Raw genomic sequence first — 18952 nt, 5'->3', positions numbered from 1 at the left:
GCGTAAACACGTTTGTCTATTATCTTTTACGTACTTAAAAGTTGCGGCGAATACTACATTCTACTTATACATTTCTAAGGGAACCAAGGAGGAGTGGAGAGGAGAGATGAGGCTCTCTTCCCTTTTGGGGCCTTCAGGGAAGCAAGGGGGATTGGAGAGGAGAAATGAGACCTGGGAATACACATTGTGGAACCAGAAGACATAGCCACATATCCAATGACAACCCTGGTGAACTTTATAAAAGGGACCGGGTGACTGTTAAAGGAATGAGGTAAAAAGGGAGATAGCACAATGGGCCTATGGCCTAAGTGCTCACGGGAACTATATGTAAACCGTCTCCGCTCTATAAAAATTAAAAAAATAAAATCAATACATTTCTAGAATAACTTAAATATTATTTTCAAATAAGCTATTGTATAAAGTTTGATGAACTTGTTGGCATCGCTTTAGGGTCCCACGTTTTCCTCTTAATGTGGTTGAAATAAAAGATTTTCAAATTTTGTCACACTATTCATAACCCGGAAAGGCTTGTCTTTTGTAAAAAATATATATACAGTGAAACCTCTATCTATCGTTCCTCGAATAATCGTTTTCCCGAATGTATCATTTATTTCTTCTAGTCCGAATTCATTTCATACAAAAATAGATCGCATCGATCGTTTCTATGTCCACCATTTTCCCGCATTCATCGTAGGAATTACGTCGCGTATTTGACATATTTTGTCTGTGTTGAAACGGCGCCAGACGGCACTCGTTACGATGCGCGAAACTTTTCATAGAGAAAGAGAAAGAATAACAGTTTGTCGCCGCCGTCAGTCGCTAGTTGTCGTCAGTTGTCGCTAATTACCCGAACTTAGTGGAGTGTGTGCAGTTATCCTTTTTGAGCCTTCAAACCATCTTCGAAATGAGCCGTTCGATAAAAAAAGTACGTACTCTTCAAGAAAGATTGAAAATTATCGAAGAGGTGGAAAAAAACCCCGCTGAAAAACGCGTCGATATAGCCAAGCGTTTAGGAATCGCGGCATCCACATTAAATTCTATTTTCTTGAAAAAAAACGAAAAAATTCGGGAGCAAATTCAAAAGTGCGGAAAATCTTCGAAAACTAGAAAAACCAGTAAAGAATCAAAGTTTAGCAAACTGGAGAAAATTCTCTTCTCTTGGTACCAACAATCTCGTGCCGTTAACATTCCAATTGATGGGAGCATTGTTCGAGAAAAGGCAAAACAAATTGCGGAGAGACTCGGCATTAACGATTTTGCAGCATCGAACGGGTGGATAAGTCGTTTTAAAGATCGCCATGGTCTTGTGTACAAGAAGCTCGCAGGAGAGTCCGCATCCGTAGATCTGGAAAGAACTTCGCTATGGATAAATGAGCTTCCAAAACTGTTGGAAAATTACGAGCCTCGGAATATTTACAATGCTGATGAAACAGGACTCTTTTATAATTGTCTGCCCGACGGCACACTCACGATAAAGGGCGAGTCCTGCCACGGTGGTAAGGAGTCGAAAGAGAGGATCTCTGTGTTATTTTGCGTTAACAGTGATGGAAGTGACATGCGCGAACCACTCGTTATTGGCAAATCGTTAAAGCCTAGGTGTTTTAAAAACACAAAAACTTTACCAGTAAAATATTACGCGAACAAAAAGGCATGGATGACCACAAACATTTTTAGTTTGTTTTTAAGGGACCTTGATGCGGAAATGCGCGTAAAGCAACGAAACATTTTATTGTTCATAGACAACTGTGCAGCGCACCCAACTGAGACGACATTTTTGAAGAATGTAAAAGTTATTTTTTATCCTGCAAACTGTACGAGCGTTTTGCAACCATTAGATATGGGAATTATCAAATGTTTCAAAGGATTTTATCGGAAACAACTTGTGCAGAAGGCTGTGTGTTTGATGGATTCGGGAACTTCAGTAAATAAGGCAACTTTAAAGATTGACATTCTACAAGCGTTGCATTTCACATTGACTGCTTGGCGTCAGGTCAAACAGACAACAGTTGTAAACTGTTTCAACAAATGCGGTTACAATAGAGTGTCAGAATCTTTAGATGAACAACTAGAACACGTTGAGGTTTCTGAAGATGATTGGCTTAGATTAGATACTCAAACAAATTTTAACAATTTTGTTACTTTCGACGACAATATTCCAACGTGTGGGATAGAAACTATCGAAAGCTTGTGTGACGCAAGATTGACGGAGACAACAGAAGAGGTCGATATTGATGAAGAGGAGCCGCTGCCTGTACCTTCATTTTCAGAAGCATGCACACTCTTTGAAAGATTGAAAACTTTCTACTACGCACACTCAATATCTGATGCCGAAAAAAATATCATTTGCAAAGTTGAAAATATACTATTGACATGCGGAAATAAAACAGTAAAAAAACAAATGTCCATGAAAGATTATGTATTTACAATGCAATAAACTTTAAACAAATTTTGGTTCTGTTTAGCTTTGTATTTTTTTAAATAAATACATTTATTTACATCTAAAACTTATTTTCTTCTTATAATTTTAATCTACCAACGGTTATGCAGATTGGAGGAAGGTATCTTTACTGGATCGTATCTCCTTGTGTTTTGTCCTCTTAATCCCGCATTCATTGTTTTCCCGCATTCATCGTTTATTTCAATAGGTCCCTTTAAAACCAATAGATAGAGGTTTCACTGTATGTATATATATTTTAATTTTATTTATTTTTGTCAAAGTTTTTATCTTTTAAATAAAAATTAGTTATTGTCTAACATAAAGACTATTAAGGTGATGCACTATGTTGTGTAATATTTTAAATTGAGCCGCTATCAACAACAACCCTTACGTAGATGGCGATAAGGTTTAAATTCCCGCTTAACACCATCCGCGCCTGTTTTGATTTATGCAAGAAAAAAACATGGCCAAAAAGTGCCTTTTATTTTATTTTGTGGATGTTAAGGCATAAATATGTAAAAAATTTTCGATCATTTTATAAATAACTTAATTTGCCACATTATACAATAAAATCATAACCGAAAATGGGTTCGTAAGTAGGAGATTTTGAACATTAAAGCAGTTTTCATAGGCCTTTACATTATTTTTTTCTGAGCTTATAAAAAGACTTATCTAAAAAATACTCGATTATTTCAAAGGCCAAGATGTATTCTACTCGTAGTATTTAATGAAAGCATCTGAAACATTTCTAGGCGACTAAATTTTCAAACCAAAAATATATGATTTTGCATTACTACGTATGGCACCGCCTTAAAGACAAGTGATTTGTAAACTCTGGTTAAGAGTTCTAAAATCTTTTGTATTTTTGTAGTTTATTTTAAGTACCTGTAGCGTACATCGAAAAACTGTTAACAACAAACCAAAAATCACTAAAAGTAATCCAATTTACTCATTTAATTGATGTATTTTATTTCGTTTGCATTTTATTTAACACTAAAACTTTAATGAACTCTTTACAAGTTTAGCAATAAAAATGCCTAATTTCAGGGTATAGGTGTTTTTCAACATTATTTTCTTAAATTATTTAATGTATGTATTTTTATTTTACAATTTATGTAATAATTATTGGAACAGTCATAATAGTTGTTTCCCACCATAAAGAAACGAGGTTAATGTGTTTGGTGACGGATTTAAGCTCAAATGATAAAATAGTCAAGTCCCGGTATATGAATTGATTTTAATCTCGGCTTGGTTGGAATGTCGAGCTTAGCACGGCTTGGAACATAATCCGCATATAGGTTGTAAGCCTAGATATCAGCGATACACTTATTGCCTATGATTTTAATAGATGAATGTGTTTATTTTTTTTGTTAAACCAAACTACTGTCTACTAAACTACTATGAGTGGTACATCTAGGCTGTCTAATGTCATTGCGAGATTGCGGCTCTTTCAAAATGTCATATGTTTTAGGCGGGTTTAATTTATGAGTTGGTTTTTTGATAAAGTTCCCCAATTCAATCCGCATGTTGCTAGGAAACTGTATGCGAGGATACTAATTTGAAATAATACATATTTGTAATTATTGAAGACAATATTAGCAATTTCTAAACGAAAATCTGAAACAGAAAAATCAGAAAAGGATACGGTCACATCTAGGACTCGAACCCAGGACCCTTGCCTTGCCGGGGCACCGCTCTACCACTGAGCTAATGGGACCCTATCCCCCTCGGTCACTTTTAACTGTATCATACTTCGAATAAGAACTACCAACATTGTCTTCATTTTTTCACTGCACATTTTTACTGGCAACTATCTTTATGTATGATCGCAAGATTCAACCCGAACTAAATGCAATCTAGACAGCGTCTTTTTAGATAAACCTATCTTATTTTTTAATTTTTTATTCTAATGTGCGACATCTATTGACTTTTCTGCTAGTCTAGGATGAATATTTATTTTGGGAATAACTTTATTGAGTAAAACCTCAAATATTAATATTTAATTATTGAAGACAATATTAGCGATTTCTAAATGAAAATCTGAAACAGAAAAATCAGAAAAGAATACGGTCACATCTAGGACTCGAAACCAGGACTAGATGTGACCGTATCCTTTTCTGATTTTTCTGTTTCAGATTTTCGTTTAGAAATCGCTAATATTGTCTTCAATAATTAAATATTAAAACTTGAGGTTTTACTCAATAAAGTTATTCCAAAAATAAATACATATTTGTTTTTTCTGGTGTCAGTGCACTGTTCTTGAAATTGTAACTAACTAACCACTGAAAACAAACTGTCCTGCCGTTAAAACTTATTAAATCCCTTACCAGACTATTTTAGATAGATTATTAATTAATAACATTGTCATTCCTCATCGTATGATAAATATATAAGTCCATACTGATAAAATTGGACAGTTTCGTAAATTTCGATAAAATGTAAGTATGCAATTATTTATATAGGGTAAACATCAAATGATCGACATGTGATTGCTAGTGCCTCGGCGTCTTAAAAAGGAACTATTCTGCTACTTATCAAGGCTTGAGCGGCCCATTTAGGCCGCTTAAATTTGAGCGAGGAATGTCGTGCATAGCGAGAATACAGACCGACTGATATACCAGGCCAATACACTAAAATAAAGCAATAATAATAATGACAAAATGCAATATTTATGGAAAAAACAATTAACATATTTGAATATGTTTCGTTTTCGGCTTAAAATCTAGTTTCGGTCGGTCACTAATATTTATATTAAAAGAGCTACAGTTGGCCGACCTATGGTCAATCCCTCTCGCTGCATTAAACCAATAATCGTATTACTTTGTATCAAAGCCCATTGTATTAGTAATTGCCCGCCAATTATGTTAATAATGTAGGTTTATCAGGGCAATATACCAACAATAATTAATGCAATATAAAGTCATACATAATTAAACAAAATGTAAAACTGAATGGGTAATACTTTAATCTTTATACAATGTTTTAAAAATTATGCAAATTATCTGTGTACAGTGGAACCTCTATATATCTACATATTTATCTATCGTTTTTGAAGGGACCTCTTGAAAAAAACAATGAATGCGAGAAAACAATAGATGGGAGAAATGGAAAATAAATACTGCATGCATGCTTAAATGTTTAATATTCTAAAAAAACAATACTTATTTCGCTTATCCATTTGAGCCATTGGTTGTATACATACAGTAAAACTCTTTTGGAGGATTGTGATTATCGCCAATTTAAATGGGTTGTTGGTTGAATGATTCTGTGGTTCTCCGATCCGCAGAATCCAAGGTTTCGTGATTACTCTCGGTGTGTAAAAATGAGAATTCGAATATTTTCAATTTAGTTTTTATTTTAACAAAATTCATGTTACAATAATTTTTTGAACAAAACAGATCGCGTACGTTAGAGGAGATTTAGGGCTAAACTGGCGGCTAGACCACTGGAGAGAGAGTGAATTGGTTTCCGCGTGAGGCATCTCGCGGTTGTAATGTTGCCAGTCGCACGTGAATGTGGGGAACTGTACATATTATTGTTTTTTTCGGGAGATGTGAACTCCCTATAAGTTACCCTACACTCTATTAAGAAGTTTTCCAAAGGACTGGACAAAAAAAACTTCTTAAGGGGAATCCAAATTTGGCATTTAAAATAACTATGTTTTTTCTAGTATTGTGCACATAATTGTTAGTATGTATTACGTAATGTGTGTATTTAAAATCCACTAGTGAAATGAGTTAAAAATATGGTTTTTTTCCGGTTAGGTAAATATAGAAACGTAAAAACCAATTTACAATGAACTTATGTTGTATGGTCTATTTGCATTCTTTCCTGTGAGATTTTGTTTTTATTATTGATTTATATCTAATTTCAAGTACCTACAATATTGGAGTCCTTTTTTATTTATTTATTTTAAGGAACATAAACAGTCTTAATATTAATTTAATATACCTTGGAGAATGGAAAAGAAACAGACCAATTATAAATGTTCACAGATGGTTGAGTTGGTAATATAGCGTTTAGTGAATTTAGACTAAAATATAAAAAGCAGAACTGTACGGGACGTGTTTGCCTGCACAAGAAAAGACTGTAAATAATCAGTCTTCAACCTGGGCAATGATATAAGTAAAACACCGTGAGGTGTTCTATCCAAATCATCATAAAAAAAAGACGATTCGAATCAAAATTCACATTTTAATTATAAGTATTGTACTGGTATACAGAATGTACAAAGGGGTGTAGCTTATAGGTACTTCCTATTTTTTACAGCCAACCCAATTCACAAGAAATAGTTATATGTATTTCAATACAACTGGGATTTAAAACACAGATAGGAAACTGAGACAATCGGAATTCTTTCAGCGATAATTTCAGATTGGAGCACATTGTACATCATCGCGCCATACGATACAGCAAATGGCGTAGGCGACTGCTGGAGCAGTGGCCAGTTCAATTGGTAGCCAGCAGGAATCGGCCAGCCTCTGGGCTTCAGCATCAATGGCTAATTCAGTCGGTAGCCAGGAAGAATTGGCCAGCCTCTAGGTTTTCAGCATCAATGGCTAATTCAGTCGGTAGCCAGGAAGAATTGGCCAGCCTCTAGGTTTTCAGCATCAATGGCTAATTCAGTCGGTAGCCAGGAAGAATTGGCCAGCCTCTAGGTTTTCAGCATCAATGGCTAATTCAGTCGGTAGCCAGGAAGAATTGGCCAGCCTCTAGGTTTTCAGCATCAATGGCTAATTCAGTCGGTAGCCAGGAAGAATTGGCCAGCCTCTAGGTTTTCAGCATCAATGGCTAATTCAGTTGGTAGCCAGGAAGAATTGGCCGGCTTCTAGGTTTTCAGCATCAATGGCTAATTCAGTTGGTAGCCAGGAAGAATTGGCTGGCCTCTAGGTTGTCAGCATCAATGGCTAATTCAGTGGTATCCAGAAAGAATTGACCGGCTTCTAGGTTTTCAGCATCAATGGGCAGTTCAGTCGGTAGCCAGCAGGTATTAGTCAGCCTTTAGGCTGTCAGCATCTGTGGCTGGTTCAGTCGGTAGCCAGGAGGAATTCATCAGCCTCTAGGTTGTCAGCATCAATGCAGCAGGGATTGGCCAGCCTCTAGGTGATCAGCGGCAGTGGGCAGTTCAGTCGGTGGCCAGCAGGTATTCAGCGGCGGCATGGTCATTTGATTATAAGAGCCGGCACACGGAGACGCCCCATTATTGTAATGATGACAGATTCATCTGGCTCAGCTGATAGAGTGCCGGCAGTAAACAGCTCGTTGCAAATAGTTGTAATCTTTAAAATGATTGTGCCGTGATGGAGAAACAGAAGCGACTACAGATTTCAGTTGATACTCAGGAGTTTATAATTTTTAAATTATAATTAACAGATCGCGTTTTAACTGGAGGTGTTCCGTCCACTCGTGTTAATTTTTGAAATTTGACTGCCCCAATATTGTGTTTTAGTTGCTATTATTGTTTACGTTCCAGACGCAGGTGTTTTTAGGTGCGAATAATAATTTCGCCAGCGACTGGTTTTGTCAATATTTTGATTTCGTTTTAGAAAATAGGGTTATCGAACTGTTTCATGTTAGATTCAGACTTTTTGCGGCCTGGTAACAGATTGATAGATTTTTCAACTGGTAAATATTATGATTTGGAAAAGGGGTCATCAAACATGCAGGTGTTCAACTTTAGTCGCAATCAAAATTAAATGCAATAAAATCATGTTTTCATGTTCGATACAAGAACTAAGTGACAAATTTAAAAGCTGAACTAAGTAAAATGTATAAAAAAATATAAAAATTAAAGTAAAAATTTAAAGTAGAACAAATGTAATAAACCTATATATTGCATATTACAAGAATATATGTGTTTATAAGTATACAGGACGGATAGAGTGGGAAACAGGTTTTGGCGTTGGAGTGGGATGGGAGAGGAAAGGGATGAGGGAATGTTGCCGTGCAACTGAAATAAAAAAAAATAATAAATTAGCAATTTAATGATAAAATAACGTACAATTAATTTAATCATCATGATTTTGTGCTATTCAAACCTAAAATGTAATACAATGAACTTCTGTAACCTTAGTAACTAGTAGTGAATATGTCAGCATGTATGTCTGTTTAATCTGAAATTTCAAATATGTACTATATTTTAACTTTATTGCTGTACAAAAGTCTAGGGTTAAAGTGCACTAACTTCGGAAGCTTACTCTACATGATAATACAAGTAAAAAAGTATAATAACTTTTGTTAAAATTCCAACATTTTAAGGTAGTTTTCAGGTTAAAAAGTTGAATTCTTTGTGTGGAAAAATCAATTTTCTTAATTTAAAAAGGCATTTATCTTTTTTACTTCTACCATCATGTAGAATCACCTCCTGAAGTTTGGCACCCGGACACCCTGTAGTATAGACAGAGATGTGCAAAATGGGTACCCAAAACCATTTGAAATGCAAAATGGAAATGGGTCAAAACTTTTCCATTTGAAAATGCAAAATGGTTTTTAGAAAAGCATTTCAAATGCAAAATGCAAAATACCTATTTTCAAAATGCATTGAAAATGCAAAATGGTTTCTCAGGTCAAACAATTAAAATAATTATAGAATTTTTAAACAATTTTGTCATTTAATAATGGACATCAATGTAGAACAAACATATTACATGATGGTAAATTCAAAAACACCACGACTACAGATTATGAAACCACAAAAAAATTGCGCGGGACTAATGTTGCCAACGTAAAAACATAGAAACTGCTATCTAACATTTAATATTACAGCGTCATGTTCAGTATTTGAATCAGTATTTTTTGTAATGGTAAAACTCAATTGCCAGGGCTCCTACCAGGGAGCAACTTGACAAATGGAAATTATTCTCTCATAGCGAGGTTGAGGACCGACTGATATTTGGGGCTTATGAAAAAAAGATGAGTGGAGATAGTAGGAAGAATGTTGCAAAAAAGCATTTAAAATGGAAAATGCATTGAGAAAAGCATTTAAAATGCAAAATGCAAAATGGTTTTTAGAAAAGCATTTAAAATGCAAAATGGAAAATACCCATTTTGCATTTTGCATTTCCATTTGAAATGGATTTATTTGAAATAAAGCACATCTCTGAGTATAGAGTACATATGTATATTGAAGAGTGCGCACTTTTTTCACCAGTCAGTTCATTTTGAAACAAGAAAAAGTATTGCACGCACACCACTGCGACTGCGAGCTACCCTCCGCTGGCAGAAGCGACTAATCTCTCTCTTTCGAATGTTCTGCTCATTGTTTACGGTACCGTTAATCGAAACTAAGCATCTAGAATGACTGTTGAATGACATTTCTAAAACGGTACATTATTTAACTACTCTTTAAATAACCTTTTTTTATACCTATCTTCCCAAATGTTAAGAATTTTAAAATAAGAAATATAGATAATTAATCTGTCATGCAATTAAAACAATGGAAATTGCAGCTATACTACCATAACATCGGTCCGGTCCATAACATAAGACCGATTATTGGCTGAGTTGGCATCGCATTTGGTAGGCGTAGTGTGTTCAATTCCTCGGCTGGCTAAGTCCTCAACATCACAACGTAAGCAACATTTTCCACTTACTGTGGTGGTAGTAGAAGATTTAAAAATGTTGTCAGGTTATTCGCAACCTGGGAATGTTTGTCTTACTTTTGAAAAAAACAAACATTTATACAGATAATTGTGATAATTTCAGTTGATGAATTTTCGTAAGCGCTAATGTAATTTTTGCATATCCGTGTCATACCGGCTCGCCGCCGTGTCATCGAGGAAGCGTTGAACCATCTTCCACCTTGTCGTAGTTGCTGAACCACATCTGTGGTCTTCTGGGGGCATTCAAGGGACCCATCACATTGTGCACATCTTCCGATATTGTCAAAATCCTATGAATCTGCTACGGGAAACTTCAGGAACCAAAATGCAGAGTTCATTGAGGAAGCATTGAACCATCTTCCACCTTGTCGTCGTTGCTGAAGAGCATTTGTAGTCTTCTGGTGGCATTTAAGGAACGCTTCTTGTGCACACCTTCCGATATTGCTTATTTCCTTGCTGGTTATGTGCCAATATTGCATACCTTGCTTGCTTCCTGTCAAAATCCTATGACTTCTGCTATGGGAAACTTCAGGAACCAAAATGTAGAGATCATCCTGAATGATTCGCTGATCTAGCTGTCCTCGGCAGACTCGTTGGAAAATGTCAGTCTCCCGCTTCTTTCTTCGTCTTCAATTTCAGTACGACCAGCTGCAAACTCGCTACACCACTTGCAGACTCTTTTGACATCTATGTACGACTCGCCATACATTTCCGTTAATTGAAGATGAATTTCAATCAGTACACTAGCTTACATGAGTTCCATTACAAACGTCTACCAAGCTAAGATCCAGCATTCTATTGAGGTGCACTTAGGTTTTTTTGGGAGTGGGGGAAGCAACAAACACAAATGTGTTGCCAAAAGCAGCACGAAAAGATTCCCTGCTTCCCCTGGCTTTGGAGACATTACTTTTGGAATTACCCTCATATCACCCTTGAGGTGATTTTTCACAAAAACGGTGATGAACAAGTTATCCAATTGTTATTATTATTTTCGTTTTCCATGTTCATATTCTTCATTTATAATTTATGTTCGCTAATTAATTTATAATGAACCTTTTAATTCAGCCGGTTCTCTGAGATAGCCGAAAAATGTTAAGATGTTCATTATATGATATTAGAATGTAAATTAGAAATTTTAGCTTTCTCGTCACTTGAAAAGATTCACAATACTGTGTCAATTTCTCAACAAATTTTCCTTGAATTATACATCTTTACGGAAATGATAATAAACTATTTCTCTATTTGATTTCAGGTCATTTAATGTGGTTCTCGGTGAAAGTAGGCACTAGCAATAAGGATGACCTCCAGGTTAGTATTATTTTCTTCTGACTTTTATATATTTATGAATATAATGAAGGTAGGTATTTAGTAAAGATTATGTGTGAAGTCATGAAATGGCCATTCAGCGCCATTTTGTTTTTTTTGAACAGTTGAAGGGTTCCCGTTAAATGCTGATTACAAGTCGGTTTCAGCTTTTGAACAAATTGTGATCAGCAGAAGAGAACATCATGTTCTTAAGCTTGTCAGCTTGTTATATTTTGATCAGCTTCTCAGCTTATAAAGCTGAAACACTCCTAGAATCGGAGTTTAATGGCGACCTTTCGAATGTCAACGGCGCTGAATTGCCATTTAATGACAATAATACATTTGAATTTCTGCAAAGTCAGAGTCAAGTTAACCTCTTGGAAGCTGGAAGTAATGTCTGTATACACTGTACAGGACCCGCAGATACTTAAATAGTATACAACTGCTGGCCCTGTACAAATCGCAAGTATACCCCATTGTTGAGTTTGGCAGCCACCTCTGGTCTGGAGATCCGAAATTTAAAAAAAAAACCTTGATTCTCTGCAGAAACGGGCAGTCCAGTCTATAGATTCCCCTATCTCAATAAATTAATTGTAATATTTAGAGAACTGGCCTCATTTAGGAAAGCTGTCCTTATTTCACCGGTATTTTAATGAAAGATGTTTCGAGGAACTAGCACCATTGATCCCTTCGGCACTGTTGCATAGTCGACAAATATGCCAAATTGGGCCTCTGATTTTTGACAATACAGTTGACAATGGGCCATTTGTACGACTCGTTCTTGAGTTCAACAGCTCGGCTGTGGAAAGATTTGCCGGCCTTTGTGTTTCCTTCCTCCTAGAAGATGGGTCTTTTCGAGACTCATTTTCGCTCCTTCCTCTACTCAAAAAGACCCTGCATTGAATTCCCAAAGATGATATAGGACCTGAGGGAATTTATTTTCCTCGGGACCTCCTGTATAAAAAAAACAAAATCATTGAGAAAAGCAAATAAATCTATTCATGTTTCTAGGAAATTTTATTACAATCAAACTTCCGACTGCTCTTTCATAGTACTGATAATGTTTGACACATCCATGCATCTATAGTACTATTGCGTCAGATCCTACGCATCTGTGTCGTAGTGTAGAAATGCAAACTCAGTATATCCACTTAAAATGTGATAATAAAGTTGTATTGTTAATATTTGAATGTTTTTTAAAGATTGGAGCGGCTGTTTGTCCTCCTGGAATCTGGATCCTCGGGAGTGACTCGTCGCGCCGCCGCCCAGCAGCTAGGGGAGGTTCAGCGCCTCCGTCCCCATGAGCTGCACCGCCTGCTGGCTCGCGTCTACTGCTATCTGCGATCCCCCGCCTGGGAGACCAGGATAGCTGCTGGACAGGTATACATCTGTTGGTAGCACACTATAGTTGAAATCCATACTATAGTGGAAATCCACACTATAGTGGATTTGCCATAAATTTGTTTTGTTTGACTTATCAGTACATATTCGACAGAGTTTCAATGTTTCTAGCCATTTTAATGGTTAACACACTTAGGCCGGGAAAGGTAGTTCTACCCGTTCGGTCGATAGATGCTTAAATTCATTGGCAGAAGAGACGGAAGTATTCAATGTTTTTATATGAATATTATATACCAATCTCTTTGTAAAGGTCCCAACTATATGTACACAATTATCGTATCGTAATGCAAGTCTTCTTTTTATATTTATCTTCGTGCCTTTCGTTTACATCGGTATTTCAACATAAGGATAGTATATTATTCATTATTGTAATAATTCAATTCCTGGAATGAGGGTTTTTATGACCGTGAAACCCGATTCGAATCTCTATCTATGTTACACCCCACTCAACTCATATATGCAAGCAAGCGAGAGATATCGGGCTTATTTAATGAAAGCAGGTATGGGCAAATACCGATAGGCATATAACATATTACAAGGTTAACCTCTCAGACAAAGACATTTATATACTATGTGTTCCTTTGAAAACTGTCAAAACGTGATAATTTTTGTGTTATTTACGAGTTTTGCTAAAAGCATCATAACTCACGTCTTGGGAAACGTAGCCTCATTCTAAAAAATGTTTTGGAAAGATTATGAAATCCAATATCGCATTGTGTTGTTATAAGTAAATATTTGCGTTTCTAAATATATATTTTATGAAAATGTCAAAAATATGTAAGAATCGATAACCATTATTTCAAAGCCGTGAAAAATGTACTTTTTTCTGAGTATCACAAAGAAATAACACTTTATATATTGAAGAAATATAATTAAAAACTATTAGTCACCTCAAAATATTAACGGTCCAAACTAAAATATTTTTAATAAATTATTTAGAAACGTAATAAATTATGAACGAACAAGATGACAGATTCAATCGGCTTAGATAATGCAGTTCTACGTTCCATAGATATTGTTGAATACAGACGCGTAGCGTTATTCATTATCGATACTCTGTTTTTTAAATCATGGCAATCCGTATACTAGTGATGGAAATAAATCGATTTTTGTAAAATCTCGCGCGTTTACGTGAAAAGACGTTCTAATGTCTTGACTGCTATTATCATATTTACGTCTTTTGACGTTCTAATGTTCTGAGTGGTTAATTAAGTTGCATTTCAAATAATTTTCGTTTAGTACTTTTATAGCTTGGGTATAAATTTTTTTAAACTTCCGATTTTATTGTCCGGGTTAAATCTTCCCCATAGGAAAAACTAAACCCTTCCACACACTTTTCCACAAATGATCATCTAGTCAATCAACATTATGTAAGTGCATTATATAAGTAAAATAAATACAAAACAATACAAGAACAACACGTCAACTCACCAGAGATCAAATGGGAAAATAATTCACCGACTCCAGATATTTTCATATCAGAGGGTTCTGCTCGGTAGAACTTCTAACAGGGCGTATAAATCCTACTGATCCCTCAACATTAATATTTAAAAAAATCTTTCGTTATCCTACATGTATTCAAAATGACCGACTTTTGCATCTTTATATATAAAATTTTTGATAGATCTAATACGCCTAAATTAATTAAAAAGAGAGCTAGGTATAATGCCAGTAGCCGAAATAACGAATGGAAATATTTTTATAGTCTGAGAATGCCAAATTCTTTTTATTTCATTTCCTAAATCTGTGTATTTTCTTATTTTTTCATTAGCAGATTTTTGAATATTACAGGAATTTGGAATAGTGACATCAATGATATAAATTATTTTTTTAATTTTGTCATGTAAAACTATATCGGGTCTATTATGACTAATTGTTCGGTCTGTTGGTATAGTTTTATCATTATATATTTTATAAAATTCGTTTTCTAAAAATGAATTTGGTTCGTATTCATAATATGGTACTATATTACGGCAGTCAATCAAGTTATGTTTAATTACCAAATTTTGGTGAATTATTTTTAAAACTTGATTGTGCCTAAATGTATACTCGGACGGTGCTAATATAGAACATCCCGATATAATATGTTCTATAGTTTCAGGAAAAGCCAAACATTTTCTACACAAATCATCAATTTGATTTGTATCTTTGATTATATGCTTTCTATAATTTTTAGTATTAATCACTCTATCCTGAATGGCAAGCATAAATCCTTCTATTTCTGCGCTCAACTCTCCAATACTCAATCATTTGTTTGACGAAAATTTGTCAACATACGTTTGGTTAAGATAATTGAAGTGTTTTGCATGTAAAATTTTATTTGACCAGGAATCTAATAATTCCTGGTTGGGATTTATAAAAATGTTGGCATTCTCATCGTATAAATTTAAAGGTGTAATATTTCTATCTGCCTTGCAAATTATTTTGTGCATTTCTGAGTTATGAGCTTTCCTATGGAAAAAAATTCTTAGCATTTCTACCTGATTATGTTTCAAATAAGTTATTTTGACTATACCTCTACCTCCTAAATTTCTAGGTAAATTAACTCGTTCTATAGCTGAATTTGGATGATGGCAATTAAACTTTGTTAGCGTAGTTCTAATTAATCTTTCTAAGTTATCTAAATCTGTATTAGACCATTTAATTATGCCAAATGAGTACGTTAATAGAGGTATTGCCCAAGTATTTATTGCTTTTACTAAATTTTTAGCGGATAGATTGCATTTTAAAATTTTCCTGATCCTAGTTTGAAATTTAATCCTAATATCATTTTTAATACTAGTATGGTCTAATCTATTTGATTGTGGGTATCCTAAATACTTATAAACCTCATCCCTTTTCACAGTTGACACTTCGTCACATGAGAACGGGTCGCTTCTACGATTCGTTCTTAAGTTCAACAGCTCGGCTGTGGAACGAACTGCCGGCCTCTGTGTTTCCTCCCTCCTACAACATGGGACTCTTCAAGACCCATGTTCACTCCTTCCTCTCCACAAAAAGACCCTCCACACAGCATCCTCAAAGATGACATAGGCCCTGAGGGAAATTATTTTCTTCAGGGCCTCCTGTGTGGAGTTAATATAAAAAAAAATACTAGTAATTTGGAAATTTCTAAATATACTCTCATCCCCATCTACAATTTTGCCTTTCTCTATATTAATCGTTATTAGTATAGTAATTATAGAATAGAATTTTTTTTAAATATTTTTATTATTTTCGAAGATATAACGATTTAAAAGAAATTCGCACGGTACCTTTATTGTCGCCTGGAGACAGCGTAGCACCCGCGCAATAAATACCCACCAGAAATGTGTTAAGTAAAGATTCTTTTTTCAAATGTGAAATCATTGTGTTTTGAACTTTCTTTGTCACACATTTTCAATACTATGGTAACTACCTGCCTGAAGAAAGTTTCAAAAAAAGAAGTGACGTTTCTTTGGAAAAATTGTATGATTCTATATCTATCTATATAAATAAAAATGTAAATCATTGAAGAAGAAGATAATACTATAAATATAAATGAAACATGAAACTGGGAATGGAACTTATATGAGGCGTCTTAACCAACTTGACCATTGGGACCTATTTATTAAACGTCATATATGTCGATCTCATATTTCAAATTCTGAATTAAGTCTACTGTTCTCATAACTACTAGTTAATAATTATGTTATTCTGTTTCTTTGAAGGCAATTGAAGCAATCTTGAAGAATGTTCCCCAGTGGAACCCGCCTGCATCTGAAACTGCCAAAGGTAAGAAAAATTTATTTGTTCATAAAATATGACAATTTGTTCTGTTTTCTGCTCTTCTATTATCACAGCAAATCTTTTAACTAACTAACATAAATTTCCTTGAAAAAATATTAATTCCTTTCCAGCATCCTACCCATTGTGCTGACAATCTCCTTATCAGTTTTACATATTATGTGTGTAGGGCTTGTATAGGGCCAGCAGATGCTTCAATGCTGACCATCTGCTAACCCTGACAAATCTCAAGTACGCCCAGTAATTGAATTTGGGAGCCACCTCCGGGCTGGAGCCCCAAAATACTTCTGTGCAAAGGAGAAGGGCTTTCCGTCTAATAATCGACCGATTGCCATCTCTAATGCACACACACAATTTAGGCATGCTGAATCTGTTCTACAGGTATTTCAATGGAGCCTGCTCTAATGCGCTAGCAGCACTGATCCCCAGTGCACCGGTTTACGTGCTTGAAACTCAACGGACTCGAGCGGAACACCTGTTCCCAGTTAATGTTGGCTTCATGTGTTTTTGTTTAAGTTGTCTCGTACGTGGAACGAGCTACCGGCATCTGTTTTCCTCCGTCATATAATACGGGCCTCTTCAAGAGCCGCATTAATAAATCCCTTCCTACAGCCCCTACCTTAACCCCCCTCACAATGCTGCCCAGCCGGTAGTGACATAGTTCTCATTTCTTGACAATGTACAGACAGGGAGCTCTTGTAAGGTGTCTCACAAAAAAGTATAGGAATAAATAAAAACCTACCAGGTTTTTTCAAAGTTTTATCATTATAATAATAAGAATTTCCTCATCTTTTGCACCTCAATAATTGTCAGTATTATAACTAATTATTGTTATGTTGATTTTGTAGATGAGAAGATTGCGGAGAGTGAAACATTTGAGACTGGTCGACTGCGCTTCGACACTTTTGACATTGAGAAGGTCCTGGCGCAGGGCGCACACCTCATGGGCTCTGAGGGGAAGGAGTACGACCTGGAGGATGACTCTATCCTAGGAATGGGTATGTTCATTTATTTTGTAGATGAGAAGATTTATTTATTTCCATGTACACAATTATATTTTTTATTAAATAAATGTTTTCAAATAAATGTTGGTGAAAAGTAATTTTCACCCTCTTGCTAAAGATATCACTCACTGTGTTATGGTGGATCCCCATGGGGCGTGAAACACTATTTGTTGTGGGTTTTTTTTTTTTTTTTTTGTGTATTACAGACTGTGTGTCCATTTACAATACACATGTAACATTAACTACATGTAGATGATACGAAACAATGAAAGAAAAAAGAATAATAATAACAAGTTATAAATAGTGATTTTTGGCATTGACACGCCTCTTGAATTCTTCAAGGCTACTATTAAAAATATCGATAGTCTTGGAGGCGTTGTTTAACAGCGCCATACCTCGTGTCATGCTATGCCAAGCCAGTACGTCCGTTCTGCCACGTGGGATACATAGCAGAACATAGTGCCGTCCCTGGCTGTAGTTGTTCGGTACGAACAACTTATAGCATTCCAGAAGGTATGGGCTATCTATTAAATTATTAAGAATTTTGTACGCCGTTACTGCAAGGGCCCCACTCCTCCTCGAGTGGAGACTTTATTTTAATATTTTAAGCAAATCTTCATGATGCATGAATCGCGGGTACTCTCCGTGCATTCTCAAAGACATGTATCTCAAAAACTTTTTTTGAATCTGTTCTAATTTTTCAATGTATTTTTGTTGGTATGGGGCCCATACAGCAGAGGCGTATTCAATTTTAGACCTTATAATGCAGTTGTACAAAGTCATCATTGCCTCGGGATTGGAAAATTGTTTGCAGAGTCTTATGACAAATCCGAGAAGCTTGTAGCATGATGTCGTCAACTGCAATATATGGTCCGAAAACGTAAGTTTGGGATCAAAGACTACCCCAAGGTCCTTGATGGATTTTACTTTTGACAATATATCATTTTTGATGCAATAATCGAATTTGATAGGGTTTCTCGAACGTGTATACGACATAGCGACACATTTTTTTGTATTAAAAAATAATTTATTTTCATAAGCCCATGATAAAATTGAATCTAAATCAGTTTGCAATTTGACACAATCTTGACCATCACAAATTTTCTTAAGTAATTTTAGATCGTCAGCAAAAAGCAGGCAAGTGGAATGTTTGATGCATTCTTGAACGTCATCAATTAAGATTATAAATAGTAGAGGCCCTAGGTTTGACCCCTGTGGCACTCCAGAGAATGCAGAGAATTCTCCAGAACTGTATCCGTCGATGCAAACATATTGTTTCCTATTCCTTAAATACGTGACAAAAAAATTTAGGAGGGGTTTGTCGAAACCAATTCTATGTATTTTTCGTAGCAGTACGTCATGATCTACTCGGTCGAACGCCTTGGCGAAATCCGTGTAGATCACATCAGTTTGATGTTGAGCATCTAATCCTCTTGCTA

At 35.5% G+C, this 18952-nt stretch overlaps 1 protein-coding gene across 1 annotated transcript in view; it reads left to right on the top strand.

The window, feature by feature from the left end:
- The window catches only part of Hel89B (histone acetyltransferase 1), a 90312-nt gene that overhangs the window by 12444 nt on the left and 58916 nt on the right, over nt 1-18952 (top strand). Inside the window, exons 2-5 of the mRNA XM_089637603.1 lie at nt 11291-11346; nt 12546-12723; nt 16434-16497; nt 17358-17507. Of these exons, the coding sequence (XP_089493729.1) occupies nt 11336-11346; nt 12546-12723; nt 16434-16497; nt 17358-17507 (403 nt within the window). The 5' untranslated portion in view covers nt 11291-11335. The remainder of the gene's footprint in view (nt 1-11290; nt 11347-12545; nt 12724-16433; nt 16498-17357; nt 17508-18952) is intronic.

Source organism: Hesperophylax consimilis, chromosome 12 (assembly GCF_061612785.1).
Source record: "Hesperophylax consimilis isolate HC1 chromosome 12, BYU_Hcon_1.0, whole genome shotgun sequence".
NCBI classification, from domain to species: Eukaryota; Metazoa; Arthropoda; class Insecta; order Trichoptera; family Limnephilidae; genus Hesperophylax; species Hesperophylax consimilis.
Note: the sequence above shows the minus strand (reverse complement) of the source record. Positions and strands in the feature narration are given on the sequence as shown.